This window comes from Falco biarmicus, chromosome Z (genome assembly GCF_023638135.1).
Source record: "Falco biarmicus isolate bFalBia1 chromosome Z, bFalBia1.pri, whole genome shotgun sequence".
Lineage (NCBI taxonomy): Eukaryota > Metazoa > Chordata > Aves > Falconiformes > Falconidae > Falco > Falco biarmicus.
The window spans coordinates 44,125,279-44,148,684 of record NC_079311.1 but is presented as its reverse complement, the minus strand read 5'-3'; the positions used below and the strand labels follow the sequence as shown (position 1 = coordinate 44,148,684).

General features: G+C 39.5%; 1 protein-coding gene across 8 annotated transcripts in view; it reads left to right on the top strand.

The window, feature by feature from the left end:
- The window catches only part of LOC130142394 (transducin-like enhancer protein 4), a 98,247-nt gene extending 77,183 nt beyond the window's left edge, over nt 1-21,064 (top strand). For 7 of the 8 annotated variants that reach the window (XM_056324234.1, XM_056324233.1, XM_056324231.1 and 4 more), the window contains 12 exons: nt 6,537-6,656; nt 7,213-7,266; nt 7,921-8,073; nt 9,326-9,458; nt 9,703-9,896; nt 10,087-10,163; nt 13,863-14,112; nt 15,196-15,443; nt 16,406-16,553; nt 17,156-17,306; nt 17,617-17,693; nt 19,324-21,064. In XM_056324234.1, the coding sequence (XP_056180209.1) occupies nt 6,537-6,656; nt 7,213-7,266; nt 7,921-8,073; nt 9,326-9,458; nt 9,703-9,896; nt 10,087-10,163; nt 13,863-14,112; nt 15,196-15,443; nt 16,406-16,553; nt 17,156-17,306; nt 17,617-17,693; nt 19,324-19,431 (1,713 nt within the window). In that variant the 3' untranslated portion in view covers nt 19,432-21,064. The remainder of the gene's footprint in view (nt 1-6,536; nt 6,657-7,212; nt 7,267-7,920; nt 8,074-9,325; nt 9,459-9,702; nt 9,897-10,086; nt 10,164-13,862; nt 14,113-15,195; nt 15,444-16,405; nt 16,554-17,155; nt 17,307-17,616; nt 17,694-19,323) is intronic. The other variant, XM_056324232.1, reaches the window with a different exon arrangement.
- Nucleotides 21,065-23,406: the final 2,342 nt, after the last annotated feature.

Below are 23,406 nucleotides of genomic sequence, written 5' to 3'. Positions count from 1 at the left end.
CTCCACTGTGTACTGAAGAATGTGGCCTTAGTTTGGGGTCTGTTCAAAGGGGAGGAGGCTGAAGGGAAGGGTGCTGAATGGAGAATGGATCTGGTGATTTGCTCTGTGGATTAAAGGGGAGGATGTTTGACAATGCCTGGGTTGTGTTACCATCAATTAAATTCAATATTTACGAGTTGGCAGATGTGGAGAGCAGACTTGATGGTAAATGTAATCTGTGAACTTTGAAGCTTCTGTAAACGTATCAGAAGTGTTTAACTCCTTTTCCTGCCCATCTGTTTCTTTTTCTTTTGTTCCCTGCTGAAACCAGGTCCTTTGTTCAAACTGTCTTGCTTACCAAAGGGTGCTTGTTATTCTTGCCACACTCCTTGATTTCACTACCTTCATGTGCCTGTGCTAAGATATACTTTAACCTAAACCTGCCTTTCCTTTTTGCCTCACAGCTGTGTTCCTCTACTGCTTCATTGCTTGTACTTAAGCTGCATTGGTTCTTCTCTCCATCATTTAACCCTCACAGTGTCAGCAGTGATTAGGCCTTATGTGTGTTATGTTCTTCTGCCAGTGATTACTGGAGAAACTGTATTTTAAAAGATTTATTGAAAAAAAATCCATCTGTGAAAGGCTAGCCAGCAGCCCTCACCATTGCTTTAAACACCTTTTCTTGCCACCACCATGCACCTGTACACCAGGAGGGGCCTGAGAAACAAGAGCACATGCTGATAGGATTATACGTCAAAATTGCTAGGTATCTCCAGCTTCTGCTGTGTGGCTCACTTAGCTTTTCCAGCAAATTGGTAAGTGTATGTTGAAATACGTGACTGGAATTAATGTATGCAACCATAGTGGTTTATTGTTCATTTTATCATCTGTTTCATAACATATAGACATTGATGCTTTTAATTAGCTTAGATTAAATATCACAATGGTATCACCAGAGCAAGCAGATCACCAGTGTAAACAGTTACACAGATATCTTTGTGTGTGTGTAATTTCTTTAAATATATCTGTATACAAACGTACATATCTATACTTCTGTGCATATAAACTTTTGAGAACACTTGTGTTTTGAAGACTTAACTGCTGAGCCTACACATTCTCTTTATTCTGGACTTATTTATGGCTGTCTCATACTGCTTTTGCAAAAGCACTGCACATCTAGACTTTGATGTTTTTTATAACATGCTTATCAACTAATTAACTTCATTAATTTTGCAATTTGTGAAGTTAATTAGTAAAAATGCTATATAAAACTTGAAAGTTATTTTAATCTTAAGTTTGTATTAAAAATTATTATCATGCTTTTGATTACTAAACTCAATCCAGTTAGCTCAGACAGGGTTACGTGATATTAAAACCAGCTTTGTTCTGCATCTTTCCTAGCTAGTTAGTAGCATTTTTCACTAACAATTACTGTGACTTTGTCTGGTATCTGAAAATGCAGCTACAGGGAAAAGGCAAGGAATAAGAAAAAAAAAATATGGTGTGGCGAAGTAGAAGTTGGGTTTCAGTTTGGGTTGCTAGAGAAACAAGTTGGAAAAAGGGGAGGTGAAAATATTAAAAAAGTTTGCCTTGACATGGTAATACAGGTGAGAACAGTACTTGGCTACCAGCCTCCTCTCCTTTGGTGAACCATTTTGGAGGAGATGCGCTACAGGCTGTACTACCTGTCAGCCTGATCACAACCCACTGCATATACCTAAAGGGTATGATAAGGAAAACCTGCTTGCCTAAGTAAGGGCAGCAAAGAGGGGATGTTGGGAAATTGCAGCAAAGAGCACAAAATCTGTGAGGCTGGAGTGGATACTAGGTTCTAGTAATAGCAATAATAGTAATGTAGTAATAGTAATAATAATAGCAAAAAGGTGTAGTAGCAGCATAGGTGTGGGTACCTCAGGAGCACAGCCACTATGCAGACACTCCATATGGTGTCTACAGAGCAGCCCACAGCGTTTACACCTTCTCCCTCAATGTACATGTGCCTACAGGTGAATGTAAATTAATACATTTTTGTGGTCAGATGGGTGTTGCCTTAGAGCTATGCAGAGGGTTTGCTCTTGGTTACATGTAGTTTTTCTCCCTGTGTGCATAGTCTCTGTGGGCTGCACTGGACTGCCCCTTCTTCTCGTCCCGGTGTTTCTTACACTGTGTCCTGTCACCCCTCTGGTGGGACCTCTCCCACTTCATACTGCTCATTACTCACCAGAATTTGTTTTTAAGCGTACAGTTTTGTCTTAGAGAGCTCAGTGCTGCAGGCCTAAGCCTGGAGCAGTGCCTAAGTCCAAGCTCTGGCAGTGGTACATCCATCTACAACACTGGCACCAGCCAACCAAGCAGCATTACTGCCTGGTCGTTTCCCTGCAATGCATATTGTATCCATTTTTATAGTTTCTTTTATACTTTCAACAGACTTTATAACAGCAATAATGTCATTCAGACAATTACACCGTAATTGACCTTAGCGTTGAGCATCCTTGGCTTTTACTGCAGTTTGCTTAATACTTCAGGATGGTCAATTATCTCTTAATTCCCACTTTGTTGGGAATTATTGTTTTAATTATTACACTCCAAATACATAATTTTGGAGTAGTAGTAAGGGTACGCTGGGGAATGGTCATATTCGTGAGTGCTTTAAAGAGTTACCAGCTATATCATGTGGGAGGGCTTTTCATGCTGTCATCTGTAGTCATTACTTTTAACACTGATTTCATTTAATTACCACTTAGTCTGCTCAGGCCAGGTCTTCATCTGCAGAAGCCAGCGTATGAGGAGTTGGGGCCGGCAGGATTTGAGAGCAGTTGGATGGCTGTGCAATGTGACCATATTGATTTTTCTGCCCTGTTACTGTGGGAGTCATCTATGTTAATGCAAGTAACTTCCAGTGGAAGTCGGGGTTAAAACGGTGACAGTTTTTTTTCTTTTCCTAGCAATCTGAAGTATTAATTATCCCAAACAGGCAGTAAGCACACTGGAGTTTGCCCTGTTACTGGTGAGAATTTTGGTAATTTTAAGGCTGCATAAAAGACTTGTATGGGCCTCTATGTTCATTTAATTTGTGCCTGTGTGGCACTAGTACTCCACCAGGAGCAGCACCCTGCCGGTGTTGGAGAGAAAACAGAGCGGTACTTGTGGTGGGAGATCTTTTCAGTCAGCACTGTGCTTGGCACTGCCCCAGATATATACTGAACTGTGTAACATGCCATGCTTTACAGCCTGGTGCAAAAGGTACTGCGGGTCCTGCACTAGAAACACACTGTCCCATGTCTTAAGCAAACCACACGAGCAAGGCAGCATTCTCAGCCCTTCTATAAATGTGTATTTCAGTTGGGTTTTGTCAGCATTTTGTCATTTATTTAACGTGAATAAAAATGTTCTACCCAAGCATTATATTAAAAAGTGGTACGTTTTGCTAAAACAGAAACCTACTTTCACCAAAGAGTATTTTTTCCTATGTGTGATCTAATCATTATGTATGAGCAAACTCAGTGTTGGTTAGTAGGAAAATGCTACTCTCTAGTAGATTAATGCATTTTATTGAAGAAAACAGCAGCATGGAAAGACTTTATTTCTCTATAAATTTTAATAGTTACTAAAATCAGGACTTTGGCCCATTAAGTTACAGCCTGCCAAGTCATAATGCTGAATCACTTAATTTCTCTAAGTAGCTATCCTGTTCCAGCTTCTTAAAGGCAGCTGTTAGGAAAGCACCGATGTTTTAATCAAGGAACAGGGTGGAGTCTGACAGCTAAACAGTCTGCTTTGATGGAGGTTTTCTTGCACTGTCTGCAAATGTAAGGACCTCTCTTGGAGTATGTAGACTTGCACGCTCAAGGACCATGGTGTGGGTGGGTACGGGATTATATTCCAGAATCTGATGTCAGTGGAAACCATGAGGACATTGTTACATCCCGGTATTTCTCACTGGAGATAGATCCTTACAAATGTTTATAGGTTGAAAAGCTATTGCCAACAATAGTGGGAACTCAGTATGGCTAATAATGTTGTCCCTTGCACACTGGAAATAGTACATTAGGTCCATAGGAAGATCTAGACCATAGCTCATTGGCTATGGCCAAGCAAGATCTTTTCATATTGGTATCGGGTCTGATCCATCTTTGAAGCAATAAAACCATTAAGCAGTGTGCACCCAGTGCCCAATGTGGTGCTCATCCTTTATGTGCTAGTGATAATTAGCTATTTTATCATTCTAGTAGGGAGCTTTAATTTATTACTTTATTAAGCAGTGAAATCAAAGATTAAAATGGTATCTGTAGCACATAGCTAACTAGATAGTGAAAAATGAAACTATATTGTTTCAAATTTATGAAAATAAACATTTCTATTTAAATAAGTGCAGTAGTTTAGTTCTTTAGACACCACTAATTTGTAGTTTACTGGTGATTATTTTTCTTCATTTTAAAGTACATTGCTGTCTGTAGGGTGAAGTTGAGAAATAATGAATTAAATTCACATTACAAGCTACTGCCTCTCAAACTGTAAAGGAATATGAATGAAATAGGAGCATACTATTAAAATCTTTCACAAAAGACTATGCTATATTGTTGCAGTAAACAAATACATCTTCCCAGCCATCAGTTCATCTAATACTACATTTCTCCTTGGCCTTTATTTTAAGGGCTTCTGTGCCTACTGCCGCTACTGTCTCCAAATGTCTTAACACGTGCTGTCTCTTCAGAACAAAAAATAACATTGTTAGTTTGTGTCATTTACTATAATAGTTGATTAACGATGTACTTAAAATATAAATCAGTAAATGTATTTTAAGATGTATTTGCTCAGGATGAGAAATCCTTGTCTACCTATTTTATACTGTCAGGGAAAGAGCGAGAGAGAGAGAGAGAGCGAGAGAGAGAGTGGAAGGCGGGCAGGCTGGCAAATGGGAAAGGCACAGGCTGTGTTCGGCACTAGCTTTGTTCTAAAATGTTTATTTGCACTCAGTGTACTTAGAGAGTAATTAACAGTTACTAATCAAAAAGATGGAAGATTTTTGCAGATTCTACCACTCATTAATCTGAGCTGCTGTTGACAAGAATTGGGAATTTTAGAGAAGCAGAGAGGAAGACCTGAGTGTCCCAGCCGGCAGAAATGTTCTTTCACATAACTTGAGCAACAACCATAGCTTAACTTCTGTGGTTAAGTGTTCTTAATCCTTACCAGAATTTTGTGGTATAATAAGGAAAAGAAGAAATTCAGTAATAGGAGTGGAACAGAATTTGCACAATGTAAACGCTGATTTCTTGGTTTGTGTGTGTTCCTGGTAGTAGCTGTAAAATAATCCCAGGGAGGTGTGCACTGAAAACCCCAAAACCTGGGGTGTGCACTGAAAACCCCAGTTCTGCTGTGTTGTGTGGTTTTATGTGGAACAACAGCTGTCCATAGCGCATGGAGCAAGAACTGCAAAACCAGTGTTGCAGGATGAATGGGAGGATCCAAAATCTGGCAGTAAGACCTTCTTTGGTTGTTGTTCCTCCCACCACCTTATAGGAGGACAGAGAAATGGAGACAGTTTGCAGGGTTGCAACTGAGAATTACTTTCATCTCCATTCCTGTCAGCTCCAATTCTGCAAAATGCCTGAACACATCCTTAATTATGTACGTTCAACTATTGACTTCAGTGTGAGATAAAGTTTAGTGCATACTTAAATGCTTTTCTGAACTAGGGCCAAAAGCTGCTGCTGCTAAAATCAATCCCAGAGGGAACTTTGCACCTTCCGTTACTTCCTTTTTTGTATACCAAGATACAGGCTCCACCAAGGCTTTGGAAATATGGTAGGAGTTTATAGATGTCACCTGCCTTGTTTAAAGGAGTAGGGCAGAATTGTTGGATGACAGTGCATAAAGTACATACTATTTTCTTTCCTGCCCGGTACATGTGCTTTTTAATGATCTTACTATGGGCTGTCGAATGGCAAGAGACTCACTGAGCCACTGTGTTATGTTTCCATCTACTGTAGGTAGTAGCCTGTTACTGTAAAAGGTGCCAAAATAAAATGAGTTCAGGTGGTTTTCCTGTTCTTTCCTGCTTCAAGACAGTTTAGAAGCTTACTTCTCTCTTTGCTAGAAATCTTCATTCAAATGTTTGCTGTAGTGTGACTTACCTTGAGCCACTCTGTTCTTCTTGATTTATACGGCAAATGCACACACATATGCACCCACCATCCCTCTTCTGGGAGTATTGGTTTAACCCTGTATATTTGTAGAGGAAACAAGCCGAAACCAGGCAAATGTACGGTTTTCATAAAATGGTCCAAAGTAGCTCTACATTCATCTTGTTGACATTGAAGATAGCAGCTACGATCTATCAGTTGATCACTGGTTTTTGTCTCTTGCAACACATTGTGCACTTCTAATACAAGATACTTTGCTGGGTAGCTATCACTGATTAAAACCCAAAGTGCTATCTGTGAGAACAGCTCCAAATCATTATCAGGTTAAGTTGTACTGAGGGATAGTTACAAATGGACCACTGTTTTGAATGAGTGACTTGATGGTGTTTTCTTTGTCTCTTCTGGCTGCAGAGCTCTTCTGTATCTCCCTCAGCCAGTTTCAGAACAGCAGAAAAGCACAGAAATTCCACAGATTATTCTTCAGATAGTAAAAAACAGAAGACGGAAGAGAAGGAAATAGCAACTCGTTATGTGAGTAAATTGTCTGCACTGTGCGTTGCCAAACTTAAGTGTTCCTCTGTAATTTCACCTGATTCCTGCCACATAATTAATTTTAAAATTGAGGGGCAAATGTTGAGCAGGTTCTTATTGCCTGCCTCTAACATATATGCTGGGTGGAAATTTTTTGGTGCCAACGTTTTATAGTGTTTTTAACAATATAAATACAGAGCACCTGGAAGGCATGTGACAAGAGGACTGAGCATTGGTTAGGCTGAGACGTGGTAGATCTGGACTCTAGCTTGGCTCCACTCCTCGGTGCAGTGCAACTTCGGATGAGCATTTTCATCCTGCTCACCACTGTGAAAACTGGGAAGAATGCTGTAGGTGTGGCAACTTGTTAAAGCAGAAGCTCTATGGGTGACCTAAATATTATACTTGTATTACCACATAAAGCTTGGTAAAAGTAAACACTATGTTGCATAGTTGTGAGCAGCCTTGCATTTCATTGGTTTATTTTTTCTCAGTACTTAAGAGATGTTGGGATATTAAATAAATGTTTTTAACACATTGTGATTTGTCATTGCAGGACAGCGATGGTGAAAAGAGTGATGACAACTTGGTAGTTGACGTTTCCAATGAGGTATACACAATGGTTGTTTTTCTGCCTTAAAGGGGGGGGTGGGGGTGGGGGTGTGTGTGTCTTCAGTGGTTTCTGTGCATACTGAGTATGTGAATAAGATGACAGCCTTTGCTTTTGCAAAGGAGCCTGAAATTCCCCAGTGAACCCAGACAAGTCATCTTTCTTTGGAATGCAAATCAGATTTGTAACACTTATTTCTATCAAGGACATTCTTGTATGAACCAAAAGTCTGCTTGAGATACTTGAAGCCAGCACACAGCAGATAGGATACAGCTTGTAACAGTATCTGTGTTTTCTTTCACTCTGGCCAGGACTTCATTTGTGAACTTTAGCAGGTCTGCCAAGTGCCTCAACTCTTTTCAGTCTGTCACCTGACAAATGATATTTACCTGCCTATTTGAGTATCCATAGATTTTTAACATTATTTTTCATGGTTAATGTCATCAAATTTTAAGACTGTTTTTAAAAAAGAAATTAAAAAGTAGTCTTCCATTATACATCTTGATTTTACAATTTTATCAGCTAAATCAATTAAGAATGGAAGGAAGAGGTCACTTTTTATGACACATCTTCGTTCCAAAGTGAGAATTGCTCAAGACAAGCAGTAGTAGCTAGTATGATGTTTTTATACTAACCCACGTTGCTGATATTTAGGATCCTTCCTCTCCCCGGGGGAGCCCAGCACACTCTCCACGGGAGAATGGCTTGGACAAGACTCGACTGCTGAAGAAAGATGCACCAATTAGTCCGGCGTCTATTGCATCCTCCAGCAGTACTCCTTCCTCCAAATCCAAAGAACTTAGCCTTGTAAGTGCTTCAAAGTGCTCCTGACCCGTGATCATCTGCTGAAACACATGCTTAGCAGATTTATGTCTGGACACAATTTAGATTCCCACAGCTATCAGTAAAGCACTATGAAGCATCAAGTTAAAATTTGTTTAATTTATCTCTTCAAGGGAATTTTATAAAATAGTAAGGAGAAAGTCCACAGCCTTTTTTGGGGATAGGAGAAGGTTATTTTCACTGGTGGTGTGGGTAGGTGATAGATGTGCTGTACTGAGAGATGTTTTTCTCCTCCCCCATATGAAAAACTGTCATTCTGAGAATAAATAAAAGTACACAGGGATTTCTTGAGCTGTTTTCCTCTGCTGTGGTTTATAGTAAATTCAGTTCCCTGCTTGGATGTGATTTGGTTGTTAGCTTTGTTTGAATTACCAGGCCATATACAATAACAATAATTTTTATTTTCTACCTAAAAAGTAATCTGTCATTTACAAGAGCCTTCCTTGACTTGCATCACAAATCACAATGCAAAAGAGCGAGCTGCCTGCAAGTTGGGGGTGTTCTTTCCTTTCATGTTTGTGACCACAGTTAATCACTTTCCTGAGCTGCACAGTAACTCCCTTCTCAGCTCTTCACAGGTCAGAGTACATGATTATTTAAAGAAATAAAATAAATAAAGAGAAAGCTTAAAGTGAATGTAGTGCTCAGGAAAGGTTATGGAATGACAGGTTCAGGCCTGGCAGTCAGTGGTTTGTCTGATGAACAAGTTTGTCACAAAAGTAACACCGCACAGTTCCTGACTTTATATCCATCACTGTCTCCATCCTGTGTTTGCAGCACCATGTTCGGGCAGGAGTTGTTGGTCAGTTGTGGGTTTTTTTTCTGCTTTTCTCATCCACCCGGCAGTGGCCTCTTACAGAAACTCATAATCATAATGGGAGCAGGTCCACTGTGAGCAGAGTGAGACCACCAACAGATTTCACGTATGCTGCCAATGTAATTGTCAGACGACAATGGTTTTCAGTCATTGACCTCATTCTGAATCATACAGATGCTCCTGATGAGGAAAGCTGTGAAGGCTGTAGTTAATTCCCAAAGCCATTCTGCCTTTTTCAGTGTCTCTGCAGCTTCTCTTTATTGCCAGGGACTGTTGAAACCCAAAAGCTAAATATCACTGATCATGCACACTCTGGTTTCATCAGCTATCTTTCCAACCACTAGCTAAAAAGGTAAAATAGCTAATAAATTTTCTTCCTTTTTCCTTTTTCGTGATTAGAATGAGAAATCTACCACTCCTGTGTCTAAATCAAATACCCCAACTCCACGGACTGATGCCCCAACTCCAGGCAGCAACTCCACTCCCGGACTGAGGCCAGTGCCTGGCAAACCCCCAGGTGTGGACCCACTAGGTTAGTGTCCATGTATTTTGATGATGTGGAACGGTGGCCATTTGTCCCTAACCAGCTCCCTTTAAATCTGCATTGACGAGGCAGTATATTATAGCTGCCTAAACTGGATACTGAGCTGGTTCTTCAGCACTTCAATACAGCATGCACACACACACACACACACATGTATTGCTGTTTGCCAAATTCGTACCTCATCTGATGGGTCTGGGTTGGCTGTGTGACCTCTCTTTTTTCCCCTTAATAGCTTCAGGTTTAAGGACACCTATGGCAGTGCCGTGTCCCTACCCTACTCCATTTGGGATCGTGCCACATGCTGGTATGAATGGGGAGCTGACAAGCCCTGGAGCTGCCTATGCCGGTCTACACAATATTTCCCCTCAAATGAGTGCAGCAGCTGCAGCAGCAGCAGCAGCAGCAGCTTACGGGAGATCTCCAGTGGTAAGTGTTGGCTGCTAGTGTGTTTGGTGTTGAGAGCAGTTTATATTAAATTTAAGACCTGCAGGGTTAAATCTAGTTCCATCTCTTTGTAATTTGGGGAGTATGCTATCGAGAACATGAATTAAACAGTCATCCTTTGCCTAACTCCATCTTTAATACACGTTTTTGTCTTGCTTTGGGGAAACTACAGGTTGGTTTTGATCCCCATCATCATATGCGAGTCCCAGGCATCCCTCCGAATCTCACAGGCATCCCAGGAGGAAAACCGTGAGTATTAAACATTCAGCTTTAAAAGTCAGTCATCTGTTGAAGTTGTGTTCTCTAGCCGGCTGGAATTCCACTTAGCTACCTTAAACTATTGTGTAAATAGAAATAAATACAGCTGTTTGGCAAGGGCAGGAGAAACATTGTTTAATCTTAATGTTGCATTTGTACATTTGTTTTGAAGACTAATAGTGGTCAACAAGAACTGGGTGATATAAAGGAGACAGAAATAAATGGAAAAAGGAGCTGAGCTTTGAGGTCTTCTTACATGCTGAATCTGACTGGTTGGTCTTATATGGAAATGCAAACTGGAACAGGTCTTTCCATCTCTGCTGTACTGTGCTTCTCCGATTAAAAAAAATATTTCTTTGTTCACAAAAGCCTTGCAATTACTTGCAAACTTAGAAGGATATAAACAGCACTGTGCAGAGAAAGGAACACTGAAATGTTTTGTTTGATTGAAAACACTGGAAAGAATTATTGTAGTGTGATGTTCAGATTCATCCTTGATGGAACTGACTGTAAAAGGTGACCTGCTCTACCAGGCTTCGCTTGTTGTGAGCCTTGGAAGAATTACACAGGTATGAAGAACTCTCTGCTCACATCCCTCTTGAGTTAGAGAAGGGAAAGAATAAAACAGCTATGTATACCATATTGATCCAGACTTTACGTAAGGGTCCTTAAGTTCCACTTCTTGCATGACATTTGTGGGAAACTGTGACCATCTAATACTGGAGAGTTTGAAGGGCAGGTGATGTTTGTGCTGTTCCTTCTCTCACCCTGGTAATAGGAATGTGTTTGTGGAGGAGTGGTTGGGGAGCAGTCACACGCTTTCATGCACACATTTACCTGACAGTGAGCTTGAAGACATGCAGGATTAATAACAAACACATGTTGACAAGTAGTCAGTCCTAGTGCCTGTAACTCCTCTTGTACATATACGTCACACAAATCATAAACCACGTCCAGCTCCCTCAGACATCACACAGTAGTTGCCACTTCAAGTTGACTTTTCTGCTAGTTACACTGCCCTGTTATGTGGCTGTGTTAAGGCAAGTATGGAAACTGGTGTGCAGCAGCTTCCTGGACTAGCTGTTTGCATTAAAAATTCTTCAGGGCACAGATCTTCATCCTGCACAGATGGAGCACTTGGAAATCTCTTGATGCAATGTTTGAATGTCTGCTGAGTTCAAGTTCATCTTTGGTGGAGTTGGTCACCTGGAAAAAAGGTGACCAGCGCTACCAGGCTTTGCTTGGTGTAGTCTCAGAAACAACAATACCAGGGGTGCAGAGATCTCCTTGCTCACATCTTTCTTAGAGATGGGGGAATAAAATATGGGGAAAACTGATATCAAATTGCTTCAGTTCTGGTACATCTCCAAGGGTTTGAATGTTGTTGATGTATTGGTGACTGGTTTATAAAATTTATAACATTGTAACATATTTAAATGTAACTTTCATTTGTCTGCTTTAGGGCCTGAAACCTTTGAAATCTGTGGCTGTTTTAGCACAATTGCATTGTTTTTTCTTCATCTTAGGTGGGGCACTTTTCACAGCTGTCATTCAGGATTGTTACTTTCTCATTTACTCTTCTCTTAGAGTAAAACTTGTGTAAATTCTCTGCACTGTTGAGTGTTTGTTGAAATGGAGCAGGCAGTGTGTGGCAGGGATCTGGCCTCTGATAACTCTCGTTCACTTTGAAGTTATATCAAAATACTTCTGGAGTTATATCAAAACACTGAGGATTATACAATATGTAAATAGAAAAGGTAGCTGATGTCAAAAGAAGAAAAAAGTGCTGGACAGGTGTTTATAGTGTAAAATATTTGTAAGATATTTAGAATACTTCAAACAGGCAATGTGCAGTGTTAGTTCTCAGAGTGAAAAAAAAAAAAAACCCTCAACCACCACAAAACCAAACTATGCAAGAAACCAGCAGTTTAATTATACAGGCTGGTATGGAGTAGTGAATAGAGTGAGAATAAAGGTAGCCACAGATCACTACAGACCTAAGCTTTATTTCTGTAATTGTTAAATATATTCCCTGTGTACTTTATAAACATGCTAAAACTCACATTGGCTGATAAAGTATCATACACAATGCTCAACAGGGCTTTGCAGAGTGGCTGCCTGCGGAAATCAGAAAAGATGCTAATGAAGTTCCACTTGTTTTGTTAGATATTTCAGGTGACCATCAGCTGCTTTTTCCAGTACATTACTGCAGCAAACAGGAATTAGGAAGTTAATGAGGAATATATTTCAGATTTCTGTGGTGATAATCAAACCCAAATTCTACTCCTCATATAGGCAGTTTGCTGCTTCTGACAACCACAGAAATCTGTCCTACCCTTTCCTGAATGTGTTTAACGTCAAAAAATGGAGAATGAGGATATGATCCGTCACTCAGACCTGCCAGAACAAGAAACAGCTCAGGATGTGAAGTGTATAAAGCTCTGGGAATAGGGCAGAAAGGTGAAAATGCAGTTGCATTTTGTCCCACTGAAAATTATTGTTTGAGTGTTAATGCACTATGAATCTTAAATAAAAAATTCAGTAATTGAACTCTGAAGACTGCCTTCTTCAGTGACTTTGAAGCAACAATTAAGGAATGATTTAAGTATTCTCATAAAACAATTTCTTTTTGTGAGCTCTTCTCATCCCACCATTGTGACAGTGGATTTTTCATCAGTGCTGTGATGAATTTTTAGATCAAAGGGAACGAAAGCCTTCTCTTAAGTATACCTTGGTATGTGTAAGTGAGCCCTCTTATAAAGTTGGTGCTCTTGTAACAGATATGATGTGTCAGGTAGCATCTCAGAACAAGACAATTTCACAACCTAACTGTTCTCCCTGGAAAAATTTTGATATGAAGCTGTTGATAGGTTATTCACAGGTGGCATAACTGGCAGTCACACAACGTGTTCTTTCTCAGTGAGAGCCCTGATTCTGGCAAGAGAAATTGGGATTTGTAGTTGTTGTGTCAGGTCCACACACAAGGAAAAAAAAAACAAACCCAAAACAGAAAGAAAGAAGAGAGCAAGCCCAAAAGGAGCAAGGAAATTTGAGTGCATTTCTGCTGACCTGTCATGTCAGATGTCAGCAACCATGCCTTGAGGACTTAACTTCTTGATGGTGGAGGTTTCACTGCACCCTTAGGGTACAGTGCTGGGCAGTTTCACTGGAGGGGTGTGGGACCCATGGCACATTGGGGGCAGTTTGGCGGCAGTCCAGCTGAAGTTTGCACATTGGAGTCAGTAAGGGGGCAACCAAATGTCCCCTGGCCCTCAGCTACCCACCATGCTCTGCAGCAGCCAGCCAACTATTTCTGTCTTCCAGGGGGCCCTGACCTGACCTTCTTTTCCTCCTCTCCATGCAGTGGTCTCCCCATGCCCCAGGTGTAAGAGTAGAGTTGTGTATCTTCACTCATGCCAGAAGTCCTCATTGCATGAATTGTAAAAGCTCATTTGATTGATAGATGGTGCTTGACTTCCCACGTTAAAAGAATAGTACCTAAGTTTGTGCTTTGAGGATCATGCTATAGATAAATAAATAATTCCTTCGTCACATGATTAAAAAGATTGCAAAAGGATCTGAGTGTGCAATCTGAATACCCACAGTGGAAACACACCTTTAATTCTGTTTCCTTAAATAGGCTTGAAGAAAAACTTCTTAAATCACGCCCTATCTTTTTTTACCTCTTAGAGCATACTCATTTCATGTAAGTGCAGATGGTCAGATGCAGCCGGTTCCTTTCCCTCCTGATGCCCTCATTGGTCCAGGAATCCCTCGCCATGCCCGTCAGATCAACACTCTGAACCACGGGGAAGTTGTGTGTGCGGTTACCATCAGCAACCCCACGAGACATGTGTACACGGGTGGGAAGGGGTGCGTGAAAGTCTGGGACATCAGCCACCCTGGTAACAAGAGCCCTGTCTCTCAGCTGGACTGCCTGGTAGGTGAACAGGGGCGTGCAACAGTGGAATAAGGTAGCAGGTTGTGTTAAGATTGAAATGACACTGTTACGGTACAATAAATAGTGGCAATTTCAACGCTGTCATTGGTATCAAAGCTTGATATTTAATTTATAATTTTGGTGGCTTTTTGAACTGAGTTTGAATTATGTTCTTTGTCATACTTGTGATTTCCCCACCCCCAGTGAGTCAAAATCTCTTCAATATCCTAAAATTGTATCGATAGGGGGAAAGATCAAAGACACCACAAACATCGTTTATAAACTTTAACATTTGTTGGCAATCTTAAAGCTTGCTATCCTATCATGCTAAAAGTTGCTCTCTTGCAGCTATATTCTCTGAGAATATTTGGAGATGATGTCACATATTTTTTGTTTTGTTACGTGTGTGAATTCATTACCCTGTCTTAATGTGACAATTAAAAATATTCTCGACTGTTATTCGCAAATTATTTGAATGTGCTAACAAGATGAAGCATTGTTAGCAGCTTTTCTCATGTCATTTACCAGTTCATGATAAGATGTTGCTTCTTGTTACAGGGGCAGTAAAATGAGAACCGTAGCTTGTAGTGGCTACCGCAGCTTGTAGTGGCTACACAAGCTGCTACGCAAATAAAGAAAATTGCCCAAATATTTTCCTGTGACATCTCCTAGATGATGGCAGCAAGTCTCACTGGAACAGAGTGTGGGGGAGTGTGCAGGGAATTTGGTACTCCCCCATGCCAAGAGGTTAATGTGCTGAAATAAACAGAGTATGAGAATGTAACTTTCTACATAAGCTGTCGAGTACAGCTAACTTGAATTGTTTTGGGCTGGGTTCAGGTCTTTGCATTTTGATGCTAATTAAGATTAAGTATCTCTTACTACTGAGTTTTGTAGATCAAGTTTAAGTACTTCCCTAATGTCATGTAATTTTCTGGCATTAGTACACTTTATCATTGTCATAAGTATAAATGGCTCATTAAAACCAGGAGGGAATACAATACATTTATGGATTTCTGCTCTCATGTTAATGCTGTTTTCCTTTCCCCGTGAGTAATCTCTTGATGGCTTCTGTCTCCACAGAACAGAGATAACTACATCCGTTCCTGCAGATTGCTCCCTGACGGCCGCACCCTGATTGTTGGCGGGGAAGCCAGCACGTTATCCATTTGGGACCTGGCAGCACCAACTCCTCGCATCAAAGCAGAGCTGACGTCTTCCGCTCCAGCTTGCTATGCCCTGGCTATCAGCCCCGATTCCAAGGTCTGCTTCTCTTGCTGTAGCGATGGGAACATAGCAGTGTGGGATCTGCATAACCAGACTTTAGTAAGGTAGGTCGACAGAACTGGATCATCAGGTTGTGAAGAATTAATTAGACATGGCCTTATGTACTCTTCTGCATACATAAGCTATTTTCTCCATGGAGTCTGCCTAGCTGCTACCAGTATTTCATTGCTAGGCAATGTCATGGTAATACCTTGACAAAAGTCTATAAAATTGTTTATAGGTTTTGAGGGCTTCATAATTCCAGGCCTGTTGAGCAGCCTATAAATATAATTTCCTAAGATCAGCGGGTGTTGACACTGCTGTAGGTTCTTTGAACAGATGGTTTTCTTTGTGTCCTTGCAGCACACAGTGCTCACACTCCAATCTCTTTCATAAGTGCTCCAGCAAATATGTCTTGGGTAAAGATCTGTGTAAATTACCTCATTGCAAACTTAGCGTCGTAGGAGTTCGGGTTGCTGCTCAACTCTAATGTGCAGTAAGCTGGGACTCAGTCACAGAGCCTCTCTGCACACTGCACAGTGTGTGTGTTGTTATGTGTAATATAAAATAATATATGTAATCTTGAAGGCAGGCTTTTACTCCTTGATGTTCCCACTTAGACTGCTCTTTTTTTCCCAACTTTGTTGGTCACCTGCAGATTCTTATTAAAGTGACTTTTGAATGATCATGCTCCATTCCTTTGGGAGGAGGGGGGTGTTTTCAGTTGAATAGTGGGTATCAGACAGTCAGCAGCAAAGATCCCCAGAGTATCTGACTCATAAAATGTGCTTTTTGAAATCAAATTAGCACTTGGCTGTCTGGCCTGATTGTTTCATCAATTCATCACAAAACTCACGTGGTTGTCCTGGAATTTATATTAATCTCACATTGCTATTGGAATCTACGTTACTGTTGTCTGTAATGGCTGTGTGTCGGGGACTGAAAGAAAAAGGAGCTATTTGTATACATGCTCAGAACCAACTCTTTCCTGTGTGAGAACATGTGTATCTTCTTTCCATATTTGCAGGCAATTTCAGGGCCACACAGATGGAGCAAGCTGTATTGACATTTCTAATGATGGCACCAAACTATGGACAGGAGGCTTGGACAATACAGTTAGATCCTGGGATCTCAGAGAAGGGAGACAGCTACAGCAACATGACTTCACATCACAGGTTCAAGCTTAGAAGCTTTAGCATGTTAACAAAAATCTGTCATGGTTTTCTAAAACAAGCATTTTTGGATTTTGGTGGTGGTGGTTTTTTTAAGTAAAGAAGGCAGGCTCAAAGAGAACTCCAAAGAATTTTTCACTTGGTCTCACAGTTTGGTTTTTTTTTACTTTTTTTTTTTTTTTTAATTTGATGTGGCAGCTAAACATCTTTCTGGATTGTGACTATTTGACAGATTAGTACTTCTCCTGTGAGAATGGTGGAGATTCCTTTTTATAAAAGAACTGCCAGAGTAAAGTGTTCCTGTTGCTGTTTCTGTAGATTCTTGTTCAAAAATATTTTAAGAAACTATTTTAAAATGCTGTCAGATAAGCTAGGACATTAAATTTTATAGCTTGATTCAGTGCTTTACTATTACAGTTTTAATTGAGCTTTGTTTACATGAACTGATGTATCTTGATTGCTGTAGTAATTGGATTATCACATTTTTAAAACTGTAGTAGACCAAAATGTGTTTTTGCATAGTGTTAACAGTGTAGCAAGAGTTGGTGTTGAATATCGCAAGCTCGTTCCTTTACTGATTGCAGCATGTGCTGTGCTAATTCCAGATTTTCTCACTGGGCTATTGTCCAACTGGTGAGTGGTTGGCAGTAGGAATGGAGAACAGTAACGTTGAGGTGCTGCATGTTACTAAGCCGGACAAGTATCAGCTGCATCTTCATGAGAGCTGTGTGTTATCACTCAAATTTGCTCACTGTGGTAAGCAAATGTTTCTATGCCAGTGTTTTCCCTCCTGAGAAATTCTTTCAGGACTACCTTTAAGTGAAAGTAGAGGTATAGTTAAAAATTAGATGTTACATTTAAGTATTAACATTATTTACAAAATTCTACATGACTGCTTTTTTGTGGGAATTGCTTATGTTGTGATTGAATTTGGTAGTGGAACCAGATGAAAGCGTGACTGTTCTTTGGATATGTGTGAATGTATTGTTTTTATGATTAATCTGTTTCTTGGGGTGCATTCCTTGAAAACAAAATGCAACAATAACATTTAAACAATCTATTGCAGGCAAATGGTTTGTAAGCACTGGAAAAGATAATCTTCTTAATGCCTGGAGAACACCTTATGGAGCCAGTATATTCCAGGTAATAACCTCCTAGAAGCTGTTTTTCACATATATCGTAGTGCAGTAATGCTGCACATCTCAGGGTCTGTCATTAACTTAAGGAGTTTTTAAATGGAAATTCTTGGCTAATTACTATCTTCCTTTAAGACTTTGTAATTAACAAGATACGCTTTTGTCCTTTCTAACATTTGAGTGATTTAGCTCTTACAGTAAAAATTTAGCTTTTAATCCAAAATTGTTTCTAATACCCTTCTTTATCACCTTCTTGTGCATATTGCTGTGATATAGTACTCAAGTCTTGTTGTTAGATGAGCATTCACTGAAGGTCCAAAATGTAGCTAAAAGTGAAATTCATATTCAACACATGTATTTCTCTTGGATGAGATGAAAAAAGTTAGTGGATTGAACAGGCACACTTCTGAGCTGAAGGCTGTATCCTTATGGAGGAGCTCCATGGAGTGTAACTGGAAGTTGTAACCTTTCTATAGTATTTATCCCTCCGAGCCCAATGTTAATGGCACTTCAGTGCCATTAAAGGAAAATGGGATTTTTGCATGTCCTTCTCTTTCACCCACAGGTACCTCTAGGCTGTGAATATTTTGTATTAACTGGTGTTCTGGTCCAAATGGTCAGGTCTCACCTGTACTGACACCTGTTGTGTCTCTGCTTTTGGGGACAATGCAGTTTGCCTTGACATGAGAAAGCTGAGGTCAGAGTTTTCTTGCTGGAGGATATTTAGTTCCACAACCACCTCCCACAGAAAGCCCACATGATCCTAACAAGAGCACATCACCCTTAAAAGTGATGTTAAAACCCCAGTGCAGCTTTCTTAATGAAGGGCAGAGAAAGAAGCTTTACATACAGTGCAGCAGAGGTTGCTTGGCAAAAACTTGGAATGACTGGGAAGTGTTTAGCTCTTGCAGTGAATGTGGACATGTATTATGTAAAGAAAACATGCACTAAAACAGCAAGTAAAACGTGGCAATACATACACATAATCTCAGAAAAGACAGAAAAGCTGGGAGGGACAGAGCTACTGTGTCCTGTTGTATGCTATCTCCTGTTCAACTGAAGTACACTTGTGCATCCTGTTCCACCACAGTATCTTTTCATATTTACATCCTCCCTGATAATGCCTTTGTGCAAGGATTTTGTCTTCTGTGTTAGGGAAATAGTGAGAGGAGATAGGTACTTCTGTGGGGTCTCATCGTTTTACACATGTGGGTGGGTAGGGCTTTGTAGTGCTTCTCCATACGGATTTCTGATTTAAAACAAACAAGGAAGGGAAGAAGAAGTTGACTTTTCATTCATTTTATGCAAAAGCTAATGTAAAAAATATTAATAAATGCTTGCTTGTAAAATATATAGGAAGGACTGCTTCTTTTTTTTTGATTACTAGATTATCTCTAGGTACATACCATTCACTTGCTTTGCTGCTGCTGTTTCTGTTGCCATAGAGCTTTAGGTGGAACAAGTTTGGAAAAACAGTTATGTAACAAAAGCTTCTGCTATGGTACTGATACTTAAATAAGCTTTCGGTGTCTTCCCTCTCTATAAACTCTACAATTAATCTTCAAGCCTTTCTGGATTGAAAGATTGGAAAACCGTAATTTTCTTTTCCCTTTTCTCTTTTGTTTTGTTTCTTGTAGTCCAAAGAATCCTCATCTGTGCTTAGCTGTGATATATCTGTGGATGACAAATACATTGTTACTGGCTCTGGGGACAAGAAAGCTACAGTCTACGAAGTTATTTATTAGAGACAAATCTGAATGCAGACAGAACTCCTTCTCCTAGCACTTTGCTGTATATTCCTTTTTTTTTTTTTTTTTTTTTTTTTTTTTCCTTTCTTTCTAAACTGAGAACTTAAATGCTCATCACAGTTGTGGAATTTATTTTTACCTTCTTAACTTGCTGTTGATTTGTGAATGCTTATTAAGAACTTGTGATACCAAATTGTCAGATATCTACTTGGAAGAAGATGGAATAAGCATATTTAACAGTGAACTTGACTCTTTAATTATGTATTATAGCTGTAATGTATTTATTTTGTTTAAAGAAGTCTTTCTAACAATGAACTGACTAAATAAAGCTGTCTGGCCCGGCTTTAGTTTGAAAGGTACATTGTATACTTTGTGTTTTTGCAGGTGAATAAATTGGGGATCTTGGAGAAGGATGTTCAGGAGATAGTTAAAAGTTACACTAAATAGACTTGTAGTTTCTATTTAAAAAAATAAACTTTGTTATATTTTTTAGTCCTGTTCTTGGATGAGACCTCTAAGTGTTATTACAGTATAATTATTTGGTGGGAAGATGCTGTATCTTAACTATTTTAGACAGTCTTGGAAACTTAGAAAATTGCAAATTGTAGCCAGTGATCTACATGCCTGTGATGAATGGCAAATTCAGTTCACATCTAAATTAAATTCACTTTAAGTAAGAATGTGCTAATTTATATATTTGCAATGTTAATATAGCATCTTGTGTACAGATTTGTTCTCAATGCTTTTCTGTTGATAAACATAAAGCATTTTGGTGTCAAGCTAGGTTTTTTAATATAAACACCTCTCTTTGTTATATTGTAGAGAGTACAATAAGTTGCCTCAAAGAATCACCTTTGTAACTTCTGGAAACTTTTGCAATGTTTCCTTGAAAATGGGGATATGTGTCTTTGGGCAATTTTTCAATTACAAGATATTATGAAAAATATTTGATATGTTCTTTGGAAACTGCACTGAAATAAGAATGGATGCCTACCAATATACAAACTACAAAAGCAATGACCTCCGAGGTAGGATTTGGAAGAGTACTCATTCCGACATACAAAAAGGAATGGATTCTTACTGGGATAAGGACTTGCTTTGTTCGCCAGCAGTTCAATCCAAGTCTTGGTTGGATGTCCCTAAAATGGACGCAGACTGAGCCATTGTGCCAGAGACAACGTGTTACCTTTTTATGTTTGTTGTTGTTGCTGTTAAACTATGATCTGTGACTTTTTTTTTGAATGCTTTAAAAAAAATCTTTAAGTCTGTGGATCTGCTGATGTACAGTGCCTTTGCTGCTATGGATCAAAATCAAAAGACCCTTGTAGATAAATTTTATTGTATAAGTAGAAAATTACTTAATTTCATACTAGAAATGGATTGATGCTGCAAGTAAAAATGGACTGTTCATTGAAGTTCCAAATGTGGTAGCAAAAAATGGTGTCTTAAGTGCTTAGTGTTTGATGTCATTAACAGTTTCGTAATACTCTACATTGTAGAAAGATTTTGATACTAAACTGTGTCATTGTACATAGTTCTAATGCATTGTATTGACCACCAGTACTTCTATAATGGTAGATTATTGTTTGTGCATTCAGACTTTTAAGCATTAAACATAAGTAACTTCTAAGATGCATTTTTCTTTCCGCCCACCCCACCCCCTACCCCTGGCTTCTTTTTGTGTGTGATAATCTCAGTTATGTGTGCAGAATGCTGCCTGTAAGGACAACAGGCATTCAGTTGCAGAGCATGCCACTACAGATACTTTGTGATTTTGTCACTGAGGGACAATGTAGAGTTTCATAAGTTTTCTCTGAGCTAGCAAAATCAATTAATTTAGAGTTTCCCCGAGTTGCCTGACTGCATTGATTCTGAATTCTTGGAGGCATCAGCCACAAGACTTCGGCCATGTCACTTAGTAGTTTGCCACCTCCCACTTGTGTAGTCTCCTGTCTGATACAAAGCTTTACGTTATCCCATACCTTGAGGAGAGGAAACTGGGGACAACTCCTGCTCCCACACCTGCTGAAATATGGGGAGCTCAGCAGGGCATGGGGAGTGATGTTGCATTGCAGCATCACACCCGGTTTTCCCCTTCTAGTGCTAAAACCTGTTCATGTCCCTGGAAGAACTTTTGACTACAGTTGGGTTTAGATCAAGAATTTAACCCAGCTTCCATTCAGACACAGGTTAAAGTGAACTAGGGGAAAGAAATTTATACATTGTGGGGGGGAGGGGTGTGGGGGCTTTGTGCATAACAGCAGAAATGGAAAAAATCCAAGAGGAAATTGGAATTAAATCTTTCTCCCGTAACCCATTTCTGAAAAGCAACATTGTGCATGTTGGAAATTCCCAGGCACGTAAGCCTGTCCTGATGTGATGTGCCAGCCTGTGGTGACTGCCAGTACATTAACCCAGGCTGACAAATTTTTTGGTTTTGTTGAAATGCCAAATCGAGGCTTAAGCTGATTTACTTGGACTGTGAGTGACTGGCTCATACTTGGGGGAGGGGAGTGTAAAGGCAAGTTTCCCTCAGAGCTATCAGTTTCTTTAGAGTGTATGGTAAAGAGTTTTCCAGATGTCCCCCAGAATAATCTGTTTTCACTTGTATTGAGGTTCTGTGATATTTAGTACAATAATGCTTCATAAGGTAAACATGGTGCAGATACTTTCTCCTGTTACTCTTGTCTGAAGATATATAATTTGCCTGTATTATAATAATTGGAGACACCTTTTATTTTCAGAAGCATTAAAAAATTTAGAAGGTTAGAGTGTACTCCATTTGCTAACAAAAGAGAAACCACCTACTTAATATTTGTGGAGGATGTTATATTTTTATGCAATAGTTCAGGCATAAGAGTTTGCTTAAAAACCCTAAGATAAAGCCTTCTTTTAAAAATAATAAAACACTGCACACTCCTGAATTTGTACCAGAGCTAGTTTTGACAGCAAAGTAATATACATGGCAGGCTGCTTTAAAAGTATATGCTTATTAATGTTTGTATTGATTGTTTGTAAACACTCTAGGAATTAAATGCTTTAATCCAGGATTACTGCAGTTAAATATGTAATCATCCAAATTTTTTTCCCCTTCAGGGTTCAGTGCAAGTGAGAGATGGTACAGAGCTACTTTCTGGTTTCCAGTTAAGCATATATAGGGTCATCTTCCTTTTTCATTCTTTAATTTCTCTCACCACTGCAGAGCACAATTTTATGCAAAATGGTTTTTTACAGATTTTTTGTGCCACAGACATGCGGCCAGCATACTCCATATTCAAGGTACAACCATTGCTTTCTCTGTATTCTTCCGCTCTCAAATGTTGTTTAGTGCAATGATACATCAGGAAAACCATTTCTTTCTAATCTTTGTATCCTTTCTGACTGGCTAGTGTAGATGTGTTTAAGGGGAGTACTTTCCATTAAAATAGTATTTTCTGAAAACATGCAATATTAAATAGTATTTCCTCTGCTTGTTCTTAGCTGAAAGTGATTTTTCTCTCCTGTCTCTCTAAAGCTACCTAGTTACATAAAAAAGAAAAAAAAGATACATTTTACTGCATGTGATGTTCCTGTATGAGGGATTTTGAAGTTGTATTGGAATAGTTCAAATTGGATTTTTGTTTGCTTTTAGTCTGGCACCAGAAACACATAGGAAATTCTTTTTCCTGAAATGTTGATGGGAGTGTGAGAGAAACAGGAAGGTAGCTATGCAGGACCACATATGTCTGGAGCATCTTCTATAGTGACACAGCTCAGATCCTTTGCATGAATAAATTCAGCATCTGTGCTGAAGACAATTATGCCCCCATGGCTTACAACAGCTGAAAAATCACTGTTACAGGCATAGAGGACACAATCAACCCATTTGGACTGGGGTTTTGAGGGCTTTTTTGCTTGGTTTTGAGGTGTGGTGTGGGTTTTTTGTTAAACAGTTTCATCCTTTGAGCCTCTTCTGTTTTTCTACTAGATGTT